The sequence below is a fragment of the Phyllopteryx taeniolatus genome, chromosome 9, assembly GCF_024500385.1.
Source record: "Phyllopteryx taeniolatus isolate TA_2022b chromosome 9, UOR_Ptae_1.2, whole genome shotgun sequence".
Lineage (NCBI taxonomy): Eukaryota > Metazoa > Chordata > Actinopteri > Syngnathiformes > Syngnathidae > Phyllopteryx > Phyllopteryx taeniolatus.
This window is the reverse complement of record NC_084510.1, coordinates 28,730,766-28,756,753: the sequence shown is the minus strand read 5'-3', so window position 1 is coordinate 28,756,753 and position 25,988 is coordinate 28,730,766. Positions and strand designations below refer to the sequence as shown.

The 25,988-nt window shown below is 41.2% G+C and overlaps 4 protein-coding genes across 8 annotated transcripts; 2 read left to right on the top strand and 2 right to left on the bottom strand.

The window, feature by feature from the left end:
• Window positions 1–97: 97 nt before the first annotated feature.
• bloc1s1 (biogenesis of lysosomal organelles complex-1, subunit 1) lies at window positions 98–5,932 on the top strand. Of its 4 annotated transcripts, XM_061786466.1 has the most exons (7): window positions 260–327; window positions 538–610; window positions 1,431–1,541; window positions 1,624–1,723; window positions 1,809–2,756; window positions 4,193–4,325; window positions 5,477–5,932. In XM_061786466.1, exons 4-7 carry the CDS (start codon window positions 1,626–1,628, stop codon window positions 5,585–5,587), a joined length of 1,290 nt encoding a protein of 429 aa, XP_061642450.1. In that variant the 5' UTR covers window positions 260–327; window positions 538–610; window positions 1,431–1,541; window positions 1,624–1,625; the 3' UTR covers window positions 5,588–5,932. The 4 variants fall into 4 exon arrangements, with proteins under 4 accessions (XP_061642453.1, XP_061642450.1, XP_061642454.1 ...); XM_061786470.1 differs by lacking the exon at window positions 1,809–2,756; XM_061786468.1 differs by lacking the exons at window positions 4,193–4,325; window positions 5,477–5,932 and adding an exon at window positions 2,845–3,112.
• Window positions 5,933–6,049: 117 nt separating this feature from the next.
• rdh5 (retinol dehydrogenase 5 (11-cis/9-cis)) lies at window positions 6,050–11,291 on the top strand. Of its 2 annotated transcripts, XM_061786471.1 has the most exons (6): window positions 6,050–6,382; window positions 7,538–7,612; window positions 8,540–8,862; window positions 9,073–9,331; window positions 10,341–10,504; window positions 10,823–11,291. In XM_061786471.1, the coding sequence occupies exons 2-6, from the start codon at window positions 7,587–7,589 to the stop codon at window positions 11,041–11,043; spliced, it is 993 nt and encodes a 330-aa protein (XP_061642455.1). In that variant the 5' UTR covers window positions 6,050–6,382; window positions 7,538–7,586; the 3' UTR covers window positions 11,044–11,291. The 2 variants fall into 2 exon arrangements, with proteins under 2 accessions (XP_061642455.1, XP_061642456.1); XM_061786472.1 differs by lacking the exon at window positions 6,050–6,382 and having other exon boundaries at window positions 6,790–7,612.
• Window positions 11,292–13,104: 1,813 nt separating this feature from the next.
• LOC133484217 (elastase-1-like) lies at window positions 13,105–16,956 on the bottom strand. The gene is made up of 8 exons (XM_061786473.1): window positions 16,823–16,956; window positions 16,631–16,734; window positions 16,132–16,232; window positions 15,919–16,044; window positions 15,676–15,812; window positions 14,809–14,951; window positions 13,356–13,505; window positions 13,105–13,192 (listed from the first exon to the last, which is right to left on the bottom strand). Exons 1-8 carry the CDS (start codon window positions 16,860–16,862, stop codon window positions 13,181–13,183), a joined length of 813 nt encoding a protein of 270 aa, XP_061642457.1. The 5' UTR covers window positions 16,863–16,956; the 3' UTR covers window positions 13,105–13,180.
• A 2,076-nt stretch (window positions 16,957–19,032) lies between these two features.
• LOC133484010 (elastase-1-like) lies at window positions 19,033–23,746 on the bottom strand. The gene is made up of 8 exons (XM_061786023.1): window positions 23,590–23,746; window positions 23,274–23,371; window positions 23,079–23,179; window positions 21,444–21,569; window positions 19,806–19,942; window positions 19,593–19,735; window positions 19,232–19,381; window positions 19,033–19,147 (listed from the first exon to the last, which is right to left on the bottom strand). Exons 1-8 carry the CDS (start codon window positions 23,627–23,629, stop codon window positions 19,136–19,138), a joined length of 807 nt encoding a protein of 268 aa, XP_061642007.1. The 5' UTR covers window positions 23,630–23,746; the 3' UTR covers window positions 19,033–19,135.
• Between the last annotated feature and the right edge of the window lie 2,242 nt (window positions 23,747–25,988).

Here is a 25,988-nt window from a genome sequence, read left to right as displayed (position 1 = left end):
AATGCACATTTAAATTGTCTATCATCTCAAAGTCTGTCTGTATGTCACAATTTATCATAATCTTTATTTATCTTTATTTTTATTGTAATAAAGTAGCATTCCTTGACGGCCAACGCGAAAGCGCCCAACCGTGACGTCATCGTGTTGGTCTCGTGCTCTTCTGTGCTTGTTTTGTTAGCGTCACGTACTCTTTCGCCTGTCTTTGCTATTATTACTTTTTGTTGTTGCAACTTGCAAGCTTTCCAAACACTTCCAGCTGAATGAAGATGCTGTCACGTTTGCTGAAGGAGCACCAGGCGAAGCAAAACGAGCGGAAGGAGCAGCAGGGTGAGCAGAGGTCTCCCGACCTGGTTATTATTATCGAGTGCATAGCCAGGCATGCTAACGGATGCTAAATAAAACAAAAAAGTGAACGCCGAATATTTGTCTGCGATGAACATAAGTGACGGTGCTACAATATACGCATGGCCTTGTTATATACTCCCCACTAATAGGAATGTGTTTTGACACTTTTGCGTTTTATGCTTCCTTTTGCAGAACGACGTCGGCGAGAAGCCATTTCCGCAGCCACTTGCCTTACGGAAGCCCTGGTGGATCATCTCAACGTCGGGTAAGGACGACTTCATGCTTTGCGGCCCTAAATGCATTTAAAATGGCTGTAAATATCTGCAGTAAATACTTTTAAACCAGGTGCTTTGACATGATGACTTTAAATTGGGTCGAGATTGTCTGCAACACTAGGATTTGTAAGCATTGAGAGGACAATCAGCTTACACTCTAAAACCACTGCAATGCTGCTCATTTATGATACAACTTGATAATCGTACACTTAGAGATAAGGCTAACAAATATATTACATGTCACTAAATCAAATTTTGATGTCGTAACTTCAGCGGGACAAAACAGTCTTTTCCAGTTTGTCATAAAACCTTTATTCACTGTCCGGACAATGTTTTAAATAACATTCTGACACTCTTAACTAACAGAAGAAGTTAAGCAACGTATATTGCATGCAAAATAAGTTTGCTGCTTGTTCCTGGGAGGCATGTCTCCTGCCATAAAGACAGCACGCAGCTAACTGCGATGCACATTCAAATTCATAAGGCTCTATTTTCGTTGTCGGCACAACTGAGGCGGAGCGGAAAAACTGGCGTATCTTATTTTCGTGCAAGCGCAAGGCTCACTGAGCGTTTATTCCGATTTGGAAGACCGGTCTGCACAAAGCTGGGTGTCCTGGCGCAACGAGGGTGTGATAACCCAAGTGACAATTTGGTGGCTGAAAGTCGGTCAAAACTTATGCCTGCTCAGACCACGTCGAACTTTTGCCGCAAGTTAGACCGCCGGTCTAACACAATTTTGGCTAAATTGACCCCATCACAACTGCACGGCTGCAAGTACGATGCAGACTAACAGGATCACACCATTCTCAGCAAATCCCGAGCCGCCGCAGGTGCCAGCTGGCGGCTATAAATCCAAGGACCGCCTGAGTCTAACCCAGCAGCAGAATCTAGCAGTGGCAAAAGGACGAGGGCACCTAAAAAGTAAGTCACATTGCCTCTGCTATGACTTAATGATGCGTTTGAAGACGACCGCAAGATAATTTGATTATGTCCCTATTTGCAGCCATGGAGTATATAATAGGTCGGAGACGGCGGCGGCCGTACAGGGAGCGAGTGTATCGCCGCCGTATCTCCTTTTTGCGGATGACAGAGCAGGACTGCAGGTGGGCAAGGGAAACATTGTCTGAGCGTTCATATCGTTTATTTATGCCCCTCACTTACTTGATCTCCCCACTATAAATGTCACAGAAATACGCTACACCTGTCCAGGGAGGTGGTGCAACAAATCTGCCACATTGTGGCCACCGACCATCGGCACGACCCAGGTCCCTGCGCTCTCCCGGTGGCTGTAAAAGTCACGGCGGCTCTGGCTTTTCTCGCTGCCGGGTCTTTCCAACACACGGTGGCCTCGGTATCAGGCCTCAGTCAGGCCGCCGTCGGCGCGGCCGTACATGCAGTTTCCTCCAGTCTGGTCCGACACGCAAATGAACAGATACTCTTCCCAATGTCACCCGAGAGCCAGCTGAGAATCAAGCAAGATTTCCTTCTAAAATATGGATTCCCCGGGGTTCTGGGCGCGATCGATTGTACTCACGTGCAGTTGCGCGCACCAGATTCCAAAGCTGTCACCTATGTGAATCGTAAGGGGGTCCACTCCATTAATATCCAGGTCATTTGTGATGCCAACTGCCTGGTGACACATGTGTATGCCAATTTTCCTGGATCTGCACATGATTCTTTCATTCTGGACAATTCTGTCATCCCTTCAGTCTTTGAAGGGGACGCGCCCATGGATGGGTGGCTGCTCGGCGACAACGGCTACCAATTAAAACCGTGGCTGATGACACCCTACATTACAGCCACAACAAAAAGGCAGCGTGCTTTCAACCATATTTTCGGCCGTGCCAGGTCAGTCATCGAAAGGACGTTTGGTCTCCTCAAAATGCGCTTTCGATGTCTGGATCGGTCGGGTGGTACGTTACAATACAGCCCGAAGAGTGTCAGCGCATTCTTTGTAGCTTGCTGTGTTCTCCACAACATAGCTATACGCCATGGGTGTCACTTTGACCTCTCAGAGGAGACATTACAGGACTTAAGACAGAGAGAGGCGGAACTGCATGTGCCGTGTCACCATGGAGAGCTGCAGGGTGGACAGGAGGGGAGGGACCGCCTGGCAGCGAGCCTGGCTCATGAATGGTGAGTCAACACGTGAGGACATTGTTTTTATTCATAAGCAATTAGCTCCAATATCCCCCCCACCACTCCCCACCCGTCTTCTTCACAGAGCCCACCCACATGGGCCGGACCGCCCACCTGCCGGAGAGCCAGGAACAGCGCGTTCTTGCGCTGCTTGTCCCCCCCTCCCCGCTGTCGGACCCGGTCACTCCACCGCTTACATCGACCCCCTCGTCATCACTTCCTTGGCGCCGGTGCTCGGGACACCCCGGACATTGCATGACGGCATATTTCGGCATGAAGACATTCAGCGGAATGATCTGCCAACTTTATTAGTGCGCTATTTATGATGTGCCAATAAAGTCTTTTCACTTTGATATGATCAGCCTATTAAAGTCGCCAGCAGTTATCTGCAGCTCAGTCTGTATTTCATCAAAAGTACCTGCCCACATTGTCTGATGCCAGTTGCCACATCATGGCCACAGCAGTCAGGGATTGCTGCGGTCACGCTTCGACCTCTGCTGCACACAGAATGGTTAATGAGTCTTCTGTCTAAGCACTGGCTCATTGTTTGTGTAACAGAATGATTTAAAACAGCACATGCTATCCAATCCTTGTGTGAAATCCTTTTCGGCTTACGGTGGGGAAAGTAGAAGCCGCGAGGTCCTCAAAGTGGCTGAGGGAGAAGATTGAAGCCCCCCACCCCCCATTCCCCCTCCCCCGCACATTGCCCGCTGCTGTTTGTGGATCAAACCAAATTCATCAGTGAGTGGATTCATTCACAATATTTGTGATTTCCTCCCAAAGCAACTTAACATCATCCGCGCATGGAGGTTCCGCTTGCAGTTCCATATGACCGTACTTTGCGTGCTTCGACTTCTCGGAAGAGCAAATCACTTTCTTCCTTCCAAAAATGTGTCTTTGATCCACGAAGTCGAGATGTGTGATTGAGTGCGCCACATTTAAAGGGAATGGGAGGAGAGGCCTTGATTGGACACGATTGAAGTCGGCTGTGTTCACGACCACACGGCGCAAAAGTCTCTCGTCATCACGCCTCCTTGCGTTCGTCTGCGAAATGACAAGCGCCCGTTCTAACACGCCTGTGCGCAGATTTACGCCAATCCCGAAAATAGAGCCCATAGTCTTTATTATCATAAAACAATGATACATCATACATATTTGCAAATCAAAATACAAATAGAGACATTGCAATACAAAATAAAGGAGCCTGGTGTGGTGGTATGTGAAAACTTAGTACAATAGAAATAGATGAGCTAGAAGTAAGCTGTTTTATTACAGTGAGGAAAATATAAGTTATGGAGCAGGTGTACCAATCATGTAACATAGCCTTCTTCTTTTATCAAATCTTAGATCTGCTGCTGTCTAGCGTTACTCGGCGGCGGTTTGGCAAAGTTTTTGTGCTACTTTTTGAGCCGACGTGCTTCTCGTTTTTGCAGCGTGGCCCAAGCGTACGTCAACCAGCGCAAGCTCGACCACGAGGTGAAAACGCTCCAAGTGCAGGCCGGTCAGTTTTCCAAGCAGACAGCACAGTGGATCAGCATGGTGGAGGGCTTCAATCAGGCCCTGAAGGTAACGTTTCTGAACACGTGACGAGAACTAATAAAGTTTATTTATAGATCCATTAATCACAAAAGAGACTGAAACATCTCCTTGTCTAAATCCCCAAAGGAAAAATTCCTACAATATCCCTTTGGGGTTTGTGGGGGGAATCGGCATTAAAACAGGCCAAAATCCAGATGTCAGCCGGTGAGATAGGCTGAGAGACTAGTTGCATACTAGGTGTGGTTTAACAAATTGTGCAAGTGTAGCAATACGTTTTAAATTGAAATTTAAACATTTCGACAGAGGTAGCCGCTGTAATTTCCGTGGGTTGTGCATTCTAGATTAATGGAGCCCGAATAGGGAATGTTCTAGAACTTGCTGGATGTTGTCTTGAGCGGGGTTACTCTTTTGACCTGTTTACTTGAATAAAAGAATCAAGTTAAGTTACGTAATCAATCTTAAGTGGAGTACACACATAGCGGTAATTGAGCCGAATTTGAGTATTTTCCATTTTCCTTCCGATCAAAGTCCACAAAGGCCTGATTATCGGATGTTTCTAAAAGATTATCCTGAACTGTTATCCTGACAGATTTTTTCCCCCCCCTCTCCTATCTGGTTGGATAGCCATCGGAGCTAACAATCGTAAATGTTAAACCTGTTCAACATTTATGATGACTAATCTGATATCAAATTGGGCTGATCCAGTGGAATCGTAGTCTTCTACAACTACAACTGCTGATTCTGCTCCTGTGTATTTTACGACGGTCGCTGTCGCTGCCCTGTGGCACCATGCTGCCTCTCACAGGTTCATGCTGGTACTACGACAGACATCTGGTTTGGGGAAGCAGACTTTTTGTAATTGCCAGTGGAGGTATGTAGGTCATCTCGTGGACGCCACACATGATAAGAGGAGTAAGAACACACGTGGAGATTTTTTTTCTCATATTTTAAACATTGTTTAAGAAAGAAAATCTGTGTGTGTGTTCCCTGTTTTAGCTTAAACTTAAGGTTGTGGGAAAAGCACTTAATGACTTCCCCCTCTCCCCCATCTTATTTACTGTCCCTGGGCTCTAATACTAACTAGCTCCTTACAAAAGGTTGCATAACAGGAATGGAAAAATGTGAACATGAACAGCTACCACACTTGGAGGAAATGAAAACTGTCGTTTTGAAAACAGGAAATTGGCGACGTGGAGAACTGGGCCCGCAGCATCGAAATGGACATGAGGACAATCGCCACAGCTCTGGAGTATGTGCACAAGGGTCAGCTTCAGTCTGCTCCCTCGTAGACGCTTCGGAAGAGGTGCAACAATGCTAAGAAGAACCATAAAACAACTCAATATGACGTAGACGTGTCAGGCAAAAAGTGTGACTTGTCAATTGGCAGCCTGCTTTGTCACACTTTTGTATCAGTACGACGTCTGTCAGCTTCTTTACAAAGTAGACGTTAGCACTACTGAAACAACGGATGATGGATTTCTATCAGAGCGTTATGACGAGGAACATGTTTGTCTGTGCAAGACAGCTTCATCTCTAAATCATGCATGTCAGTATTAATGTGTAATATCTGTGAAGGATATGTGCTATGATGTCAGGTTTGATTTATTTGTTTTTAATAAAGAGATCAAAATTAAGTGAAATGTTTGGATTTCATCGACTAAACATTTATCAAACTCTTAAGAGATAAAATGATCAGCAGGAACAAGCGAGTCTGTTTTTTTTTTTTTTGGTACTCTGCTTCTCTCACTGAAAGTAATTGTGTTAGTGCATATTAAAAGAACACTTTACTGATCCCAACGTAATTGGAAAGTAATGGAATACTGTACAGCAATGAGAAGTTGACTCGTCTAAATGGCTCGGCCAAAATTCTCACTTTTTTGCTGCTTTTCTCCTCAAAGTGCAAATGTGCACAAAGCAAATGCCTCAATGGATTTGGGATTAGCAATGGTGAACTTGTCTTAAGGGATAAAGCAGCAGCAGCGCGAATGAAAGCCACTTTCTGAGCGCCCTCCTTGGGTTGGGACAAGAGCGGGAACCAGAGAAAGGCAAGAACACCTCTGTCGCTTCACCAAAACAGGAAAAGGGTAGGATGAATGTATTTTGATACACTCAAATTCAAATTCACGTAACTGATCTGACATTTATTTACTTCAAATAATGTATCTTTGACAGTCAGAACAATTAGATGTTCTTCCACTCGATAGCAGAATAATTAACCTGCGTATTCACTTTTGGTGACATTTTTGTTTGGCGGTGTGTGCTGTGTGATTTTTATCACGTAAAATATGCGCCCTCGCTGTAATAATATGGAGTCATGTTTCAATATTTTTACACTTTTATATTGTTTTTCTGATTTTGTCATGATTTTTAAAAATTTTTATTTAAATGCTGTTTATTAGGTCATTCTTGGATGAGGTAAAACAATAATTTAAACAGAATCATGTAAGTCAATATAAAGAAAATAATACATTCTCATGATGAAATTGTATTATTTGGAATTTGTTTAATTCACTAAACAATTATTTAGTCATAAATACAGTACATATTAAATGTATATGGAAGATAGTTTGATATAGTATTAATTGTAATTAATGAATATTTGTTCTTATTAAGATATTTATCATCAGTTAACCAATTATTAAGACTAATGAGATACAATTTAATTTAAAAGAAAATGATGAATTAATAATATATTTTTGGGACAATTTTTAAGTACAAATGGCTAAATGAATGCAATGAATATTACAGGACTCTTGTTAATTTTAATGCGCGTTGGTCTGTATTAAAGAACCGAGAGGGCCCTAGCATGGCCCGCGGGCCATACTTTGCCCACCCCTTGGTTCCAAGACGGTCATTGCAATTTTAATTGGTCACTTTAGCAAAAAATTGGTGCATTCTGGGATTCCATGTAACAATTTGAATATAGAATTGTCTTCCCAGTCATAAGGCTGAAAAGTAATTGGTTTTCAGCAGGCTCTAAGCAGCTCTGTCACAGGCATTACGTGTCCACTTACAAACAATGCAGCCCTCCCCCCAAAGCCCCACACCATCCCTCACAAATGCCTTTCTGTCTTTCATAAGACTATTAAGCAAAGATTGCTCATGTGGCCCCAAGCAGTAATGTACTAGTAGCGTACGTACACCGAAATTAGCGCCGCGCTACAATCAGACTTTGCACTATTATGAATTTCAATTCCTTTCCCATAATATTGTATTGTTTTTTTTTCCCCCCAATGCAGTCGTCCAGGTGACCACCAATTCACTTCTGAGTCTGGAGGCAGCACAGACATGGAGCTTGTTTATGATCTTTTAGGGTAAGAAGCGTTTAACCAACATTTTCTTACGCTACGGAACTTGCGGGTCACATTGACCCATTTTAAAGTTAAAAAAGTAGTTTTTTTCAGTGGGAAACTTCGACTCAACTTGTTAAGTGCAATCAACAATTGGCAAGATGTGTTAATAATGAGAGGCTATTTTGGATGATTAAGAATGCCCCGGGTCAAATTGACCCAGGCACATAATTGCTGTTCCTAAATTAAAAAAAAACAACAACACGATTTTGCAATTGAAGCAATGAGATCCACCAGGTGGCACTGTGGTGAAAAGAGCTTGTTTTTCTTTAGTTCAAATTCATCGTTTCTATTTAATACAGATTGCTAATCCTTCTCAAAGTCTTTATGACTGCGTGTAATATTGCATTAGTTTAGTTTTGGGTTGGCTTGTGCCCCACGAATTCTGGCTAGCAACAACTAATCAACCAGGATGCAGAATCAATGCAAATCTACCTTACATTTTGATTTGAGTTTTGCAATGCATCATGGACGATTTGTGATTACTGTATATATTGGTGTGGCTCAAGAAATGACAATATTGTGAAATTATGATTTTGTTGTTGTTGTTAAAATTTTTATCATTATTGCCTTCAGCTAATGAGACCGGAAATCTCAAGCAATTGATTTTTTTACATAAGAAACAATAAAAATGATTATTATTTTTAAATAGTAATTAGTTCGGATTTGGCCTTCTGAAAAGTTTTTTCCTGAGTGTTGAATGAGTCTGTATAATATGCAAGTTTCACTTTCTGAATTGAAATAAATGGACTTTTGTACCATTTTCAAATGTATTGATCTCTATTAGAAGTAAAAAAATATGCACCAACTTTTTTGCTATACAAATGTCACTGAAAAGATGGAATACGTTCGTCAAATATAATATTTCTTATACATCCTTGCTGTCTCCAGGGACAATGCTTGGCTGTACATCAGTGCCACCTTTGCGGTGTTGTGGACTGCCGCGTGGCTGTACAGAGACAGCCTGGAAATCGAAGACGTGACCGACAAATACGTCTTTGTGAGCGGCTGCGACTCGGGCTTCGGAAACCTGCTGTGCAAAAAGCTGGAACGCAAGGGCTTCCACGTACTGGCCGGCTGCCTCACCGAAAAGGGCGCCGAGGAGCTGAAGAAGACGACGGGGCCCTACTTGAAGACGGTGTTGCTGGATGTGAGCAGTCAGGACAGCATCCAGAAAGCCATGGAGTGGACCAAAAAGGAGGTTGGCGACAGTGGTGAGCGATTATTTACGAACGATAGCTCATACTCTCTTACTGTCTAATGTGATTTTTATTTTGAAGTTTGTCTCTTGCTTAATGCTAACACCATAGACAAGCTAATAAAACTAGCATCGATATGGCATGTAGCGGTGTTATAATAACCCTTCAAGCAACACAATCGTTAACTGGAATATTTTCCCTCTTCTCTGTTATTTCCCCCGCCAGGACTCTGGGGTATCGTAAACAACGCCGGCCGCTCTCTGCCCATGGGGCCCACCGAGTGGATGAAAGTGGAGGATTTCCACAGCACGCTGAAGGTCAACATGAACGGCGTGATCGGCATGACCGTCACCTTCCTGCCGCTGGTCAAGAAGGCCCGCGGGCGCGTGGTCAACGTGGCGTCGGTGCTGGGCCGGGTGGCGGCAAACGGCGGAGGCTACTGCATCTCCAAGTTCGCCGTGGAGTCTTTCTCCGACTGCCTCAGGTGAGGAGGCCCGCTCGTGACGAGATTTAAGGCTCTTTGGAATGATCGCATGGCTCGGGACAAAAGGTTCTTTGTTTTACTAAGGCTGCACCACCATAATGGAGCCGGACATATACTGGAAAATGTACTTTTTCAACATTTCGATACAATCGTTTGTTCTTTTGATTTTTAATAGGCACTCTAAAATCCCAAATTGAAAAATGATTTTGTTAATTTACAAGCTATAGTATCTACTAATGCTCGTTACCAAACCTCTGTGTGAGGTTAACCAGACAAAATACATATTAAAAAAATCAAATGAAGTCCTAAAAAATATGTTTGATTTAACCCTAAAATTGAAATATGAAAACTGTAGACATTTGTTTCAGTTGCTTGTGTTAGATTATTTTTAAAAAAAAAAAGAAAAAAAAGCAAATAACAAAATAATCAGTCACTTTTTCATTTAAAAAAAAAAAGTCAATTGGAAATGGAAATAAATAATGGTTGGTAGATAGTTGTACAAATACTAAATAATCTCTGTGTGAAATGGATCAAGTGTGAAATTTAACAACCATTCACGGCAAATCTTTTGTTGTCTGCCGATAACGTATCTAAAAATGTTTCTGTGAGTTCTGAATTCTGCCGGAGTTTGACATAGCAAGTGCCCTAGTGGTTAGCATGTCTGCCGCACAGTTCAAGGTTCGGGCTTCAAAGCTTGGCTCCAGCTTTCATGCAGAAAGTTTGCATGTTCTCCTCGTGCTCGCGTGGGTTTTCAAACATGTATGTTAGGGTCACCATAGGGTCATCTGTGCCACATGCACAGATCTGCTACACTATTTGACAAAGTGTAATTCGGTGTCGGCTTCGTGAGCTCGGTGCTGAAGTGCTGCATCCACAGGTGAAAATCGTTGCATTTGCTTTCTTTATGAGGGCCTGTTTTTTTCCTCACACTCTGTGCTAGTTATAGCTTTCGCTCACCTCGTTGCAACCCCTTAGCTAACACAAAAGATTTTGTGTGGTCTGTCCACAGGAGAGATATCAACTACTTCGGGGTGAACGTGTGCATCATCGAGCCGGGCTTCTTCAAGACGGCCGTGACCAGCCTGGAGCCCATCGAGAGGGAACTGCACCGCTTGTGGAACCAGCTCAGCCCCGAAGTACAAGCCAGCTACGGGGACAAGTACCTGGACAAGTGTGAGCGCCACATACTGCAACAGTATACACACACCTGTCAAAGCATTAAATGCACCCACAAAATCTAATTGCATTCAAACAAAGTCAACAAAGATAATAATTCCCATTTATGGTTCTTAAAATTTTGGGCTAGAGTAATTGGTGTCAAGGAAGTCTGTTGAAATGATACATCTCAACTGAGAGACAGGCTTTATAGTAAGTCAGTGGAGTTCATTTTAGCCTGGGTTGTTAGTGGAACTTCAGGGGAGACTGCCTCATGTACATTACAACTACAAAAAAAGTACAACTCAAACTACTCCCCAATCGATGGCGTTGCAGACATTAGGATCCAGCGGTTCATCATGAACGCCATCTGCGACTCGGACCTGACCAAGGTGACCTTCTGCATGGAGCACGCGCTGACCGCCGTGTACCCTCGCACCCGCTACAGCGCCGGGTGGGACGCCAAGCTCCTGTGGATCCCGCTGTCGTACATGCCGTCCTGCGTGGTGGATATCGGGCTCAAGCTGATTCTGCCCCGGCCGTCCAAGAGTGTCTGACCACTGATAATTTGAGTCATTCTCCCTGGTGCCGGTGATGCTGTAAAAAGATTGATAGTTATTTATAGTGCCTATTAATTGATCTATAATTACAAATGTATTTATAAATTAGGTGTATAATGTCACAAATTTAAACTAAATAAATAAGATACTGTAATGTGCCTTTTGCCATATTATATGGAATCCTTCATGTGAAGCAGTGTGGTTGATCAAACGCATACACTTAAATAAAGACCCTTTTTCATACACATGATACTGTATATTTCTGGCAAATATTAAAATGTTGGATTTGAGAGAACATTTATTCATAAAAATCAGAAAAAAAACACAAAAAAGTAGTGGGCAGAAGAATCTTCGCTGTGGTACCCTACAAGATGATAAAATGACAAAAATGTTGGATTAACTATGTGAGAACATTTATTTACAAAAATCAAGAAAAACGAGACGAGAAAAGTAGTGGGCAGAGATAGGTTCCCTACGGTATACCACGGTAAAGACAAGGATTAAAATGTTTGATTTGTGTGAGAACATTTACTCATAAAAATTAAGAAAAACATAAAAGGTAGTGGGAAGAGGTAGCTTCCCTGTAGTACACCCAATATAGTTAAATGATTAAAATGTTGGCTTTACTATGTGACATTTATTCTTTAAAAACAAGAAAAAACAGTCGGGGGGGAGCAAGGGCATTGTGACAAAGCAAGCAGCTACCTAGTGTTTTTTGTTTTGTTTCCTCCAGAGCAGGAGATGTTCACTCATCTGTGTCCATATTAAGCTACCACTAGCCAATTTAACCATAACTACCCACATCTTGAAAGTGGCTCTGGATTTTTGTCCAGCCTAGCTAACAGGTCATAGGTGGAGTAACTCGGTGTGGGAGCAGTAATTATGTAAATTAGATTTGAACGTCTTGCTCACAGATATGTTTTCAGAAAAAGGGAGCTCACAAAAGTTTTACTTGCTTGTTTAATTACACACCAGGATGACACCCATCTCTTTGTATACAAACAATTAAAAAGTACATTTTCCATAATATGCCCCATTTAAGACTACTATAATGACAAGGCCTTGGAGATTATGCCACAAAGCTGCTACATCAATTTATTAATAATGAACATGATTCCCTATTGTATTTTCTTTTTTTATTGATTGAAGTGAAGAAAACAATATGCAGTGGTATCATGTTGTATAAAAAGCCTCTCGGTGCTACCTGTCACTGTCCGATTCTTGTTAATAATACTAACAGAACATTAGTCCCACAACAGTGTTTCATCACCGCCTTGAAGACAAATTAAAGCGTTTTGGGCCAATTGTCATTCTGTGAGTGTGTTGTATTATTAATGCGGTATAGTGTTTTAACTCTTGTGTTGCCTGCTCAGGTTCCAGTCAGAAAAAGAAAACAGGCAGAATTTTTGCCGTTCAATACTCCACGAGAGAGAACAAGAAGGTCCAAAAAAAAAAAGTTCTCAAATTTTTGTTTTGTTACTTCATCCAAACTGCACTCATCTTTTAACATTAGATACACCTGGCTGTACAATTATATGAGAGACGCAACACCAAAGCTGGATTAAAAATGTCGCTGTCACATAAGTGTACATTTCACAATATGTTTATTATTGCGGTTGTAGTTTACACGGGGCTGCATCATATCCAGAGCTTTTTTGGTTTCCTTTTATACATTATTAATAATAATAACAATGTGTAAATGTGTGTGTGTGTGTGCGTCTTGACCAAATAGAGGTTTTCTCGGCATCAACTAGATGGCACTGTACATCTATCAAAGGAATAACAACTGAGCTGAAACGCAGCACCATTTAAGCAAAAAATTAAATAATAATAATAATAAATGAATAATAATAAAATAACGAAATATATATGTATAACATAAGAAAATGTGAATAAAATCAAACTTTTTTTTTTTTTTACTTAACCATCAAAGTCTTGTGTGTCTCCTCTTTATTGACTGGATCAGCTGCTTTTCATTATTAATTGTTTTTCAAATGTTTTTTAACGTTCCGACTGCCGTCGATGGCTCCAAAAACGAGTCAAAGAAGAGGTAAATGGTTAATGTAGAATATTTTATTCCATATAGTATGAGAAAAACCCTCAGAGTTCTTTCGTCTCCAGTCGTCTTCTCCTATTAACTCATTACCTGTAAAACAAAATAAAATAAAATAAAAGTATACAGCGATGAATCATTACGGTGAAAACGCTTCACAAACTGATGCTTTCCTAAAAACTAGACAAAGCGTGACAAACCGGATGACACCAAGTTCATCAGGTTCTCACTCAACAGATTCGGGTCGGATACTGACGCTGTTCATCCAGCTGATGTAGTCGGACACGCGGGTGAAGACGGTGGGCTTCCTGTAGGCGTTACAGCCGGACGACGACACGAAGCTGGTCACACCGTGCACCACCCAGTTGCCGTTCACGCGGCAGTTCAGAGGGCCGCCGGAGTCGCCCTGAAAACAAAACCACAACAGATTTCAGGGAAATACAGTTTGTAATGTGTTCCTTTAAATAAGAAAAATAACACTCTGTAATATTGTAAATAGAATGTGAAGAAATGTAATAGTTGTTGCCACATTTTTGCTTCAATTCAATGAACATTGTGCTGCTCCTTCTCGTGTGCATGCCTTGGCCACCTGGGGCAGAATAACACAGACATACTGATATACATAATGACGGTTACAGCTTCTCAGAAAACTGCAGAAATAGTAGTCATTCTTCACAGAGGATAAAAAATATATGCCTGTGAGAATTATATTTTCTGCCTACTACTTGTGTTGCGCCACAGTTTGTGTTAAAAGTTTATAACTACTGCAATATCAATGCTAGTTTCAGTAGCCTGTCTATGGTGTTTCCCAGTATGTGTTAGCATTAAGCTAGCGGACTGCAAAACAAAACAATTCGACCAAGCGATGATTCGTATCTCCGAAAAACTAGAAAGTCATGTCACTCGTAACTCAAGGTACCAATGTACTCTGTTTTGGTTTCCTCATTTCCCAAATGGACCAACACTCCGACACTGCTGTTTAAGCACAAGTTAGGAACACAATTTATAACGCTGCTGATACAACAGTCCCTGCAGTTCCTCTCCGAAATCGCTTCACTGACAGCGAGGGGTCAGCCCGCTGGGACGCACAGTACGTGGTCGAGATGACCAAGTAGAATTCCAACATTTTATCAAGCATGTATTTGCATTGTGAGGAATGATGCAGCGACGTACCGAGGTCCCACACAGTGGACACAGTGTAAATGTTTCCCGATCAAACGCCACTGATTGTTACATAGTGTATATAAAAAAAAAAAATACAATATACATATATATATATATATATATATATATATATATATATATATATATATATATATATATTTACACATTATATTTGGTTTCAGAATCATTTTCTACGTTTTATTTTACATAAATGACATTAAATTGAATTTTGCATTTTGTTTTTTCTTATTGTAATCAATGTGAACCAAATATATTTTAAAGTATAAACAAAATACGTACCCAAAAGTAATTTTCGTCACACTATTACATCCTTAATTATGATATATACTGATGATGATGATGACTACGCTACTGCTTTTTTCGGGGCGTAAATCCAAACATTGCACTGATATTTGCTTTGAATTGGAGCGAAATAAAGGACAGGTTTTTATACCATGACATATTTTTACTGTTCCAGGTTCTTTCTTTTTTACAGTTGGTGTTTACTGGCTGGTGTTGCTAATGACTATGTAGTGTCTTGTCACCTGGCAACCGGATTCGCTGCCTCCGCCGGCGCAGACCATGGAATTCTTGACCGTGCTGCCCCACCATCCGTAGCTGGAGCATGTCTTGTGGTCCACCACGGGGAGGGAGGCCTGCTTCAGCTGGGCGGACAGCTGACCTCCGGCTAGACGACACAGTGGAATCTCACAGTGTATAGATTATGGGATACGGTGGAGTGGGAGATAATGTGCTGTTGCAGGAATTCAGTAAGAAATCAAACTAAAATGTAAGCACCGTTGTCTGAAGTGCTTTCTGTCAATTATTTTCCAACATCGTGAATGCCCTTCGGCATGAAATAATGATATATAACGACTCTTCAGGATACTTGCGAGAACCTTGCAAAAACATTTGGGAAATCTTTAGAAAAACAAATCATTAACAATTAATGTTTCAAAAAAGATCCTTCAGGACCAGCCCTACAATGCGAAACTTTGTGAGAACCTTGTGGAAACCTTGCTGAGGATTTTTATTTTTTTGCCAAATCTTGAAAAAAGATGGTTAACTATAAATGTTCCCAAAAAATTACTTCAGGACCAGCCCTAGGGCAGAAATCTTTGCAAATTTTTGTGAAAACTTTGAGAGAACATCACGAAAATGGTGGGGGGGCATGGTGCAGGAACGACACTACAGTACAGAATATGTGGCTGCCTACAAGGTGTGGAGAATTGTAGCAGGATTGTGAAAAATGGCTGACTCAAACTTGCGAAAATCTTGTGACATGATAAGTCCACCACCTACCAGGTGTGGAGAGTTGTAGGAGGACTGGGGAAAGTGTCAGATTCCACCTTGTGAAAACCTTGTCTAAGACCTTGCATATGTAGTAGGCTAGTGAAAAGTGTGGTTCTCACTCTGGGTGCGTCCCCATCCGGTGATATAACAGGGGTTGTTGTGGGGCAGGACCTGACCAGAGGGGGGGATGGCACCCAGCTGGACGTAATTGTTGAGGGAAGCCTCAGAGGACAGACGCAGCAGAGCAATGTCCCACCTAATGGAGACCACCGAAATATGCCAATGACATTTTTTATTATAACATTCTGGACGCATTTTGATGATACGTTCAAGGGAGTGGGGAAAGAAAGAGCATTGCTGACCCTCCAGCGACGTTGTTAGAGTTCCACCTGGGGTGAAGGTAGACGCGACTCACGCTCATATACTGCTCTCTGCCCTCGTTGCTGTTGATATTGTGGTCTCCCAGAACCACACGCCACGTCCTGGAACTGTCGCGGTGCAGACATTGATTTTTTAAAATGATAATTATTACGTACAGAGTCAAAAGCGATGGTCTGTCATATTAGTTTCCCCACCGGTCGACACAGTGAGCGGCTGTCATCACCCATCCTCTCTTGATCAGAGTTCCTCCGCAGGTGTGGTAGAAGCTGCTGCCAGATTTGTACTGAAGAGAGATCTAATACAACAGAGAACACATGAAGTACACATCAAATGTTACAAAATGTTCTTTACATGGGTTGGTACAGAGTAGACAGTGGGAAAAACAACAAACAAACACATCTTGTTTGTCATCTTGTTTGTCAAAGATTTTTCTTCTATTTAAAAAAAAAATACTTTCTGCTATTTGTTTGATATCCAGTTATTATGATTTTCCTCATTTGAACTGTGAGCCAAAGGTATCAGCTACAAAAAAATACAGGCCTCAGCATTGAACTCTGTGGTATGCCACAGAGCAAATCAAATGATAGAGAAATGGTGGCAGCTAAACCAACAGGTGATATATATTTTATCTTCATAATGGTGGAGACAAATAAGGACAAAGTATGACAGAATAACATAAAAACTGCACATTACCTGCCAAGGCCAGGAGTTGGGTCTCGCCACCTCGCCTCCAACGACTCTCTCCTCGGCTTCGTCGTCCTCCAAGAACCTGGGCTGTGGCTCCAGCTCAGCCAGCACTGAGCCCAGGATGGATACACCAAACAGTAATGTCAACGTATTCATCGAGGGCGGGGAGTCAAGTGGGAAGAAGTGGACAAATCTTACCCAGGGCGGCGAGAGTGGTCAGCAACAGAAACCTCAACATGTCTGCGGTCAACTGAAAACGTGCTACACGCTGTTTTTTTTGTTGCCTTTTATACCCACTGGACGTCTTGCACTCAATGTGACCTGTTTAGCGCCACCTGTGCAGATCACACACTTATCACAGCACAGGCAGAACATTCATTTTTAGAAGTGCTGACTTGGCAAACAATCCAGTTTTAGTTTCCATGACAAATCCTATACAACTCCTCCTTTAATACGGCACCTATTTTTATGGACATTTAATTAGGTACGCTTGCTCAATATAGGACAATAGTTGTATGAAAAAGTCTGCCTTTTAAGACATTTAATCGAATATACTATTTATGAACATTACAATATGTTTGTTCTTGTGGTTGTAGTTTGGAGTATTGTACAATAATGCCCCGCCTAATTGCAAATTTTTGTTTACCCCCACCGCCCCCCCTCCCAAAAAAAATCCCCTATTATTATTATTATTATTATTTGTGCTAGTTCTTTAATGGTCTAAATTGCCACAAGATGGCGTCAAAACCCTGCCTAAATAGGAGTTGGTCTCAAGGAAGTATGTTGAAGTGATATGTGTCCATTGATAGACAGGTTTTTGGGGAGGAGCTAAGTTTAGCCTGTTTGTTTGTTTGTTTTTTACTGAAAGGAGAGTCTTTGCACTTCAGGTGCATTTGTTCGAAATCAAAATAGTCATCTGTAAGACATTTATTTAAGAATCATCTTGTAAAATGAGTTTGAAATTATATGAATGCCTTGGGATTATAGTTTGTGGTGTATTTACAGTTTTGGGGCACACATGTTTGTAATATATTCATTTGAGGTTACCAAAATTACCAACAGCTTAGTGACTGTTTATTCTGTACAATTGGGATATGGTTTTCAAATGCAACTTCCTGGTTTTCAAGTTCAATTTAAATATTTGGGACTTTCAAATGCCATCCATCAATTTCCTACGGCGCTTGTCGTCATTAGGTTGCATTTTGAGAACTTGGTTAGAACATGCGCACGCCACACACGAGGTTCAATCCCAGAGCCTCAGAAATGTGAGACAGAAGTAATAACAACTACTTCGCCCTACAGCCTTGACTTTCAACTTGACATTGTAGCAAGGGTGAAAGCCATGCTACTTCCCAGCATGCTTTGCAGTGTCCCTATGTAAATAGTTGTAGTTATACAAGCTAAACGTTGCTCTTTGCTTATTACAAATGTGTGTCTTGGCGATATGATCAATGACCTCGATCATGTTTGACCAATTGTCAGCTGTGTAAGTAGCTAGCACTTCTGTAGGCCTTAAGAGCCTTTGTTTCTTTGTGCGACTCATCAGTGCCACAATATATTCAATCAAATCAGAGTTGCTGATTTACGAATTATGCACTCCGCAAGTTGGCCAAGGTCCCAATTGTTCTGCACAGTTTGATATTGTTCTGCGTTTGTGCATTAATCCTGTTCATTTTGAAGTATAACGTGGAGATACTTGTAGCTGGTGTAAGATTTTGTAAAGACTAGTAGCTCAGAGGCGATGTGCGAGGTTCTCACTGAACAAACACTTAACTTTCAACGACTAGCGCCTGCAATTCACTTGACTTCACAGCATGTTCGTGTCACATCAAAGCACCGAAGAAGAACCTAAAAAGACTAGTGTCACGAGTTTTTTGTGTCCAATCTCATGTTAGACAAAACAAGCGGCTTATAGGAAGCTAAAAGCAACATTCCCGCAGGGTTGATTATCAAATCTCAGAATTAAATTTAAAATCCGCAATTTCAGTGCAGTTTTTCTCTTGTTTTTGTCTCACTGTGTGATGTCAGAGAACTGATGAGAGTCATGAAATGATGGTAAAACTGCTGACTGGCCAAGTTTTGTCAAAAGCCGTTAACATACTCGAATGGGGTTCAATACACAGTATAAACATGATACAGTGGTCACTTCATGTTATGGGAAGTAAGTAAGTCAAATAAAACTACATAATTTCCGGACCGTTTAAGTGAAATTGGATAATTTTCCGCTACATACCTGATGATCGCTTGGAACAGTAGTTGGTCATTACCGATCTATACATTGTCAATAAAGGATATCCATTCAAAAAAATTATTCATTTAGGAAAACAAACAAGACGATGTGGTTATAAGAAACTTCGACTTAGTTCTCCATTAGTTAAGCCTAAGAGGAAAGCAGTCATCACTCAATGTTATGAAAATGAGCTTTATTTCGAAAAGACTGAAGTATGGTGGACCAATGATGGCCTGAACAAACGACTGTCCATGTTCTGCTTCTTGGACTCCTGTGTTTGTTTACATCATGATCTGTGAACAAGAAAAGAGAAATATTGTGGGGAAATGAAGATGAGCTCAATTGAATTATGGATGCGAGTCACCGGCGACACCCACCGAGTCCATCCACTCGTTGTAGGCGGAAACGCGGGTGAAGACAGTGGGCTTCCTGGGAGCGTTGCATCCCAAGCCGGACACGAAGCTGGCGATGCCGTGCACGTAGTATTTTCCGTTCACCAGGCAGTTGAGAGGACCACCGGAGTCGCCCTGAGGTGACGTCACAGATAAAAGAGACAACACCAGCGTTGAGTTGACTCAAGTGGCTTACACACATAACGATAATCAGGCCAAATTTGAACATTTTCTCTCCCTTTTGATTCAAGTGAGCAAAGGCCCGATTGAAAGATTTCTTTGAAAGATTATCCTGTGACGTGGGGTATGTTAAGAAAGATTTTTTTTTGGTGTTGATTGGACTCACGTTGCATCCAGATTCTGATCCACCACCAGCGCACACCATGGTGGTCTTGATGCCGCTGCCCCACCAGCTGGAGCTGGTGCAGGTCTTGTGGCCGACCAGAGGGAGATAGGCCTGCTTCAATTGCGGGGGCAGGTTGCCGCCAGCTGGGAAACAAAATCAATCAGCAACCGGCACGAATGCGCCAAGAGGTGAGGAGACGGATGACGGACTCACTGGAGGTGCGTCCCCATCCGGTGATGTAGCAGTGGTTGTTGTGGGGCAGGATCTGTCCGGAGGGGGGCAGAGAGCCCAGCTGAACGTAGGAGTTGAGGGACGCCTCGGCAGACAGACGCAGCAGGGCGATGTCGTAGCTGTGTGCGCCACATCCAGTGAACACCATGACTGAAAGAACTACTAAAGAGGGCCTTGTCTGCCATCTACTCCACTATTGTACTCATGTTATACGAACTACACCAGCGATACCTGAAATGTGGTACTCCCTCTAGTGGCATGTGAAGGAATCACTGCCTAAAGTACAATTCAGTTGCATTTAACTTTTAAGTTCAATCCATTTGCATTGAATCTTCAAGAACTGTCTTTTTAAACTTTTATTTAGAATACAATTTTTATTTAGTTTTTATTTGAAATACATTTTCATTGAAATGTTATTGAACTATATATTCTTTATTTTTCTATATTTAAGCGCAATGTTAATGTTATAAAATGTGCGTAACGTTACACTGGGTACGACACTACTGTATATTAATGTTGATCACGATGGTGGTCGTTTGGGAGCAAAGTATTTTTTTAGGTTGCACTTGGTGTAGAAAGTGGACTACACCCTCCACTAGGTACACTTGCACAATGAAAGGGCTTGATCCAAAATAAAGATAATAGTGCTCATTTTTGAGTGACACCGGTTAAAAGCACACATTCACACTCATGCTATAAATTGTCTCAAAGTCATTATAATTTAATAACTTAAAAACTACAATGATTTGCTATAATTGTCAGCGAGAAAGTTTTTTGTATGGCTAATGACAGATATTCACAGTAATACTATTGTGAATCAATATATTATTTCTTATTCAGAATATCTTTTTTATACATTTATGCATTTTGTGTGTCGGATTCTCACGACTACTGTGCTCAAAATAGATACTGTTTGAATGCTGATTATGCATTAAAATTAATGCTATTGTGTGCCAAAAATTAATACTGTTTTTTATTATTACTATTATTGTGTGTGAAAAATGAGTATTATTGTTTTTTTATTACTATTGCGTGATCATATTGTTTGTCAGAAACTAGCATTGTTTTAAATTATTATTATATTGTGACAAAAACTACTGTATCTAATGCTAGTGCGTTTCCAACATCATTATAGATTTTATATTAATTAATATTTGTGTGACTTCAGTACAATGCGCATCAAAAATGGTACTGTGTGTGCAAAATGGAATGTTCCTAAATTATTGTGTATTTTGTGTATTTCAAACGTGTTTTAGACAAGCATCAATCATTATGATTGTGTGCCAAAACTGTCAAAGAATTATGGAAACTATCATGTCTGAATGCACACTAGTGATATTGTTTGTCCAAAATGATTGCCTTTTTTTTTTTTTTTTTTTTAAATATAATTTTGCAAATATTTTATGCATCAAAAAACAAATGTGTGAACGCCGACAGACAAAAGAAAAAACATTAATCCACATTAATGCCACAGTGCAAATGACAATTGTTCAATGAATACCACTCTGACAGTGAATCATGATCTTTGCAAAGAATTTCATGTATTGAATCTCATTGGAGGTGTGCCTAATGTTTCTGATAGCAATGAAAAATAAATGTGCAATGAAAAGGTATCCTCACCCTCCGCCCACGTTGTTGGAATTCCATCTGGTGTGGATGTAAACGCGGCTGACGCTCATGACCTGCTCCCTGCCGCTGTTGCTGTTCAGGTCGTGCTCACCCAGAACCACGCGCCACGTCCTTTGTCTGGAGAGTGACAAACATGGCCCAGCGTTAAGTTGTTTCTCGTTGAATTCACACTCACTCTAATTTGGCCATCGTTTAAAAATAGTTCCAGGTTTAGAGCAATAGCCACTATGCCCTTGATGCCCTTGATGTGTTGGCCACCACCCCACTAAGTGGTTTCTCTCTTTCAAATATGTGTTTTATATTTAATGCAGAAAAATTATTCTGTAGAAATATATCAATCTTTATTTCAAAATGGCCAATGGGATAGAAATGATTGTGCTCCATGAATCCTGTCTAGCAACAAGTGATCAGGCAGCTGTAACCAAGAAATAGTGCCACACAATAACAGGTACATTGTTTTATCTTTATAAGAAAAATACCAATCCAATAAAAATACGTCAAAATAATATATTTAAAAAATATGAATCGCAATTACTGCAATTTCTTGTGTATAATGCGCACCCATGTATAATATGCACCACCAAAGTTGACCTCAAAATTCAGGAAAACCCTTCTGCCTATGTAAAATGCATTTTTACGATGCATGATTTTGCTTCTACCCATATGATCAAAACATGAAATATGATCTGTATTTTGTTAGTTTTTCAAAGAATTATTCTGAGGTTAAGCACTTTATTTGAACACGTAATACTTTCTTTTTATTTATTTGCTCTTATTTTGAAATTCACAGCCCTACGTTTATTTAGTAGATGAGAAAACACACAGTTGTGTTCATATGTTTGATTACCCAGGCAGAATTTGTAAGATGGGTACACTTCTTTAAAGAAAACATGAAGGGCCAGGAGAAACACATTTAATTTAATTTTAATGGGATTCAAATTAAACTGTCAAGCATTTCAGTAAAGCATTATCATTCAACAATACATAACCATGAAGAAATTAATGATGGTTGTTGTTCAGTCATCAGTCGTACTTAAAAAAACAATATTTCACAAATTCTGCCAGGGTATGTAAACTTATGAGCACAACTGTACATATATGCAGTCATATGTACCCCTGTCATATTGGAATGATAGTATAGGCTTCACCTTTTTCATAACCTTTAGGTGGCGGTGGCATATTAGAATGAAAGTGTGCACCTTTCTCACAACCTCTCGATGGTGGTGGCATATTGAAATGAATGTGTACAGCTTTTTCATAACCTCTAGATGGTGGCATACATTTATAAAATGTGAAAGTTTTTTTTTCTTTTTCCCCCCCATTTTCCCCTATACCTATGTATAATGCGCACTATTGACTTTTTACAATTAGTACTGGAGAGAGATCTAACAGGATGAAGACTATTGACTTTTTACAATTTATTGGGGGGGGTGGGGGGGTGCGCATTATACACAGGAAATTACGGTAAGATTTACAACAGTGACGCTAGAAGAGTAAAATAGGAATAAATGAAAAAAACATCATACGGTAAGAGAAGTAGTGCACTAATTGCTTTCCTGCCCAAGTGGATGGTGCCTAACCCATGTTTTTTCATATTTAAAAAACGTAATAAAATAATTCTGATACCTGTCCACGCAGTGAGCAGCGGTCATGACCCAGCCTTTCTCAATCAGGGTTCCCCCGCATGTGTGGTAGAATCGAGAACCAGATTGGTACTGGAGAGAGATCTAACAGGAAGAAGACACATTTACACGTGTATACAAACAAGCCTTATCTGCAGAATTTGTCCATTTGATCCAAAGCGTTTTACGCTGCATTTACCTGCCAGGGCCAGGAGTTGGGGCGGGCCACCTCGCCTCCCACTACCCTCTCCAAACTGTCCTCCAGGTACCTGGGCTGGGGCTCCAGCTCAGCCAGCACTGGTGGAAAAAGATAAGCCAGGAGACATTTATGTTTTATTTTAATGCACCAAAAGAGAGAGCGAGAGAGAGAAAGAGATAATAATGCACTGCACTCCTTTTAGCTTCACTAAGCTTAAAATGACTGACAAGGTGACAGTGAGCAGCCTGATGGAGAGGAAGAGGATCAATAAGGAACACAGTTCCTTAGTGTGTGTGTGTGTGTGTCGCTCTCTTACCCAGGGCTGCCAGAGTTGTTAGGACCAAAAACCTCAGCATGTCTGCGAAGCGCCACCAACGTTTCTGAAGAGACGCAGATGTCTTTCCGTTTCTTTTATACCTCAATTCAGCCTTCACCTTTTGAGTGTGTGTTGTCCTATGCACCTGTTGACGGTCCCACAGTGTGTTATCATACTCGGCAACGGCTCAAAAATGAGGAATGACACGTAGGCTGTATCAGTCCATGACATTGAGTCACACGGCTGTTTTAAGAAAAGTAGGGGTAAGGGGAAAATATTTGGACAATTTTCTTGATTGTTACTGTATGAAATAAAATGATCAAGGTGGGACCGTAGAGTAGACTTTCAATTTTAATTTAAAAAAGACAAAATTTTTTCCCCCCAAAGTCAAAACAGTTTCCAGAGGCCTCATGTACAAAGACTTCCTCCCAAAACATGGCGTATGCTCAAATCCAGAAAACGTACGCACAAAAATATTCAGATGTATGAAACTCTGCGTACTCATGAACCCACGCACATTTCCTTCGTACATTCCAATCAACGTTGAAATGAGCGCACGTTGGAGTAGCCGACTCCTCCCTGTCCATGCCCACATTTGAATATGCAAATCATATTTAAATGAACCCTGAACCTGAGATGCCGATCTCTTCATGATCAGAATAAAAAAGGAAAATGAACAAGGTAATGAAGAAAAATATTTTTTCTGAATGTGAAGTTGCTCGATGAAGTGGAGGCACGCAAGAAAATCCTCTTTGGCACGCTGTCCTCCGGCGTTAACAACACACGAAAGAGGAGCGAATGGGACAGCGCGTGTGCGGCTGTCGATGCTGTGGAGACAGAATAGCGCACACACGCTGAACTAAAAAAGAAGTGGTCAGACATTAAGGTGGATGTGAAGCAGAGGACAGCTGCCCACCACCACAGTGTGGCCAAGAAAAGGCGGAAGAACCCGCGCGGAGGGCCTCACCCCGTTCGAGGAGAGATCGTGGGTGATGCTGCTCTCTCAGGGGTGATGAGAGGGCATGTGGCTGACTATGATCACCCCACAAGGTTAATAACACAATACACATTTTAATCATGTGCAACCGGATGTACATGTTCAAATGAAGTAAATTCAAAGGACTCTTTTTTCATTGCATGTGCTGGAGTCACGAAGCGATTGTGAGGGCAATAGGCGACATAAGTGATCGCCTTGATCAATTAATAGGTGTCCTCACAAATATCAGTGGTTCATTAAATACACTGGTTAACAAATGAATTCTCAGTCCTTGCCTCAACCGCATTGTTGAAATCAAATGTTGCCGGGCATGAGTTGTTCATCAGTGCTAATTATTCATGTCTCTGGTGTGCAGATTTATAAGAACAGTTTCCCAGCATCATCTCCAAGTGTCGCCAAAGCACCAAAAGCTGCTGAAACGTGCGTACGCCAGCCACCGCACATTTCCACGGTCATGTCACTTTATTGATACATCTGAACTTTGCCGTGAAAAAGAACGGACGCCACATTTTTGCACGTACGCACCTTTTGTACCATGTCAAAATACATGGGGTAGAGGTAGCTTCCCTGTGGTACACCATTGACGAGAAGAGAGAGAATGCTTGACGTGTTAAAGTGTTACTACTAGACTGAAAATCATGACTGTTGATTCTATATTACATGAGCAATTACAGCCAGTCTTATTTAAAGGAAACGTATAATACAGTTATGTTTTCACAATTTACAAAATGTTACCCTTCTTCCGTCAAAATACACAAAGGATAAAGAACTGCAGTTCCCCTCATATCCACTTGTCACATTATGGTTGAAATCCCTCAGTTCTGGCTCGGTGGTTTTATTTCATGCAAATGCAGAATGTCACTTTTGTTACCATGACAACCAGAGACGCCATCATTTCAAAGCGTTTCGGGGTTTAGGGAAATATATGTATGTATATATGTATAAAAGAGTATAAATAACTCATAATCTTTATAGTGCTGTTTTTTGAGTAATTTCCTTGCGAAACGTTCATTTCGGAAGGTCTGCTTTAGCTATTTTTTTTGTGTAGTGGTTCACATAGCTGACTTCTGTGCAGCTGAACGATCATCTTGAATTGCTACTCAGTGTGCATGTGTTTTCTACAACAACAAAAAAACCAAAACATTTTGCATTACGATCCCTTCTGTTGTCAACTTGTTTAGTTCTACTAAGAAAGCCAGACTATGTGTGTGTGTGTTTTCGAAAATGTTTTGTGTGTAAAATCGAAGTCACTTAATAGGACTAATTTGGATACTTTTGTGCTTGTGGGAAAAGAACATATTGTGGGTGAAGGGGGGAAAAAAAACTGAGTGTGACACCAAGCGTGCTAATTTAGTCTGAGCTTCACTCTCACCCAAACCTTCCAAATAAAGATCAATTTTTC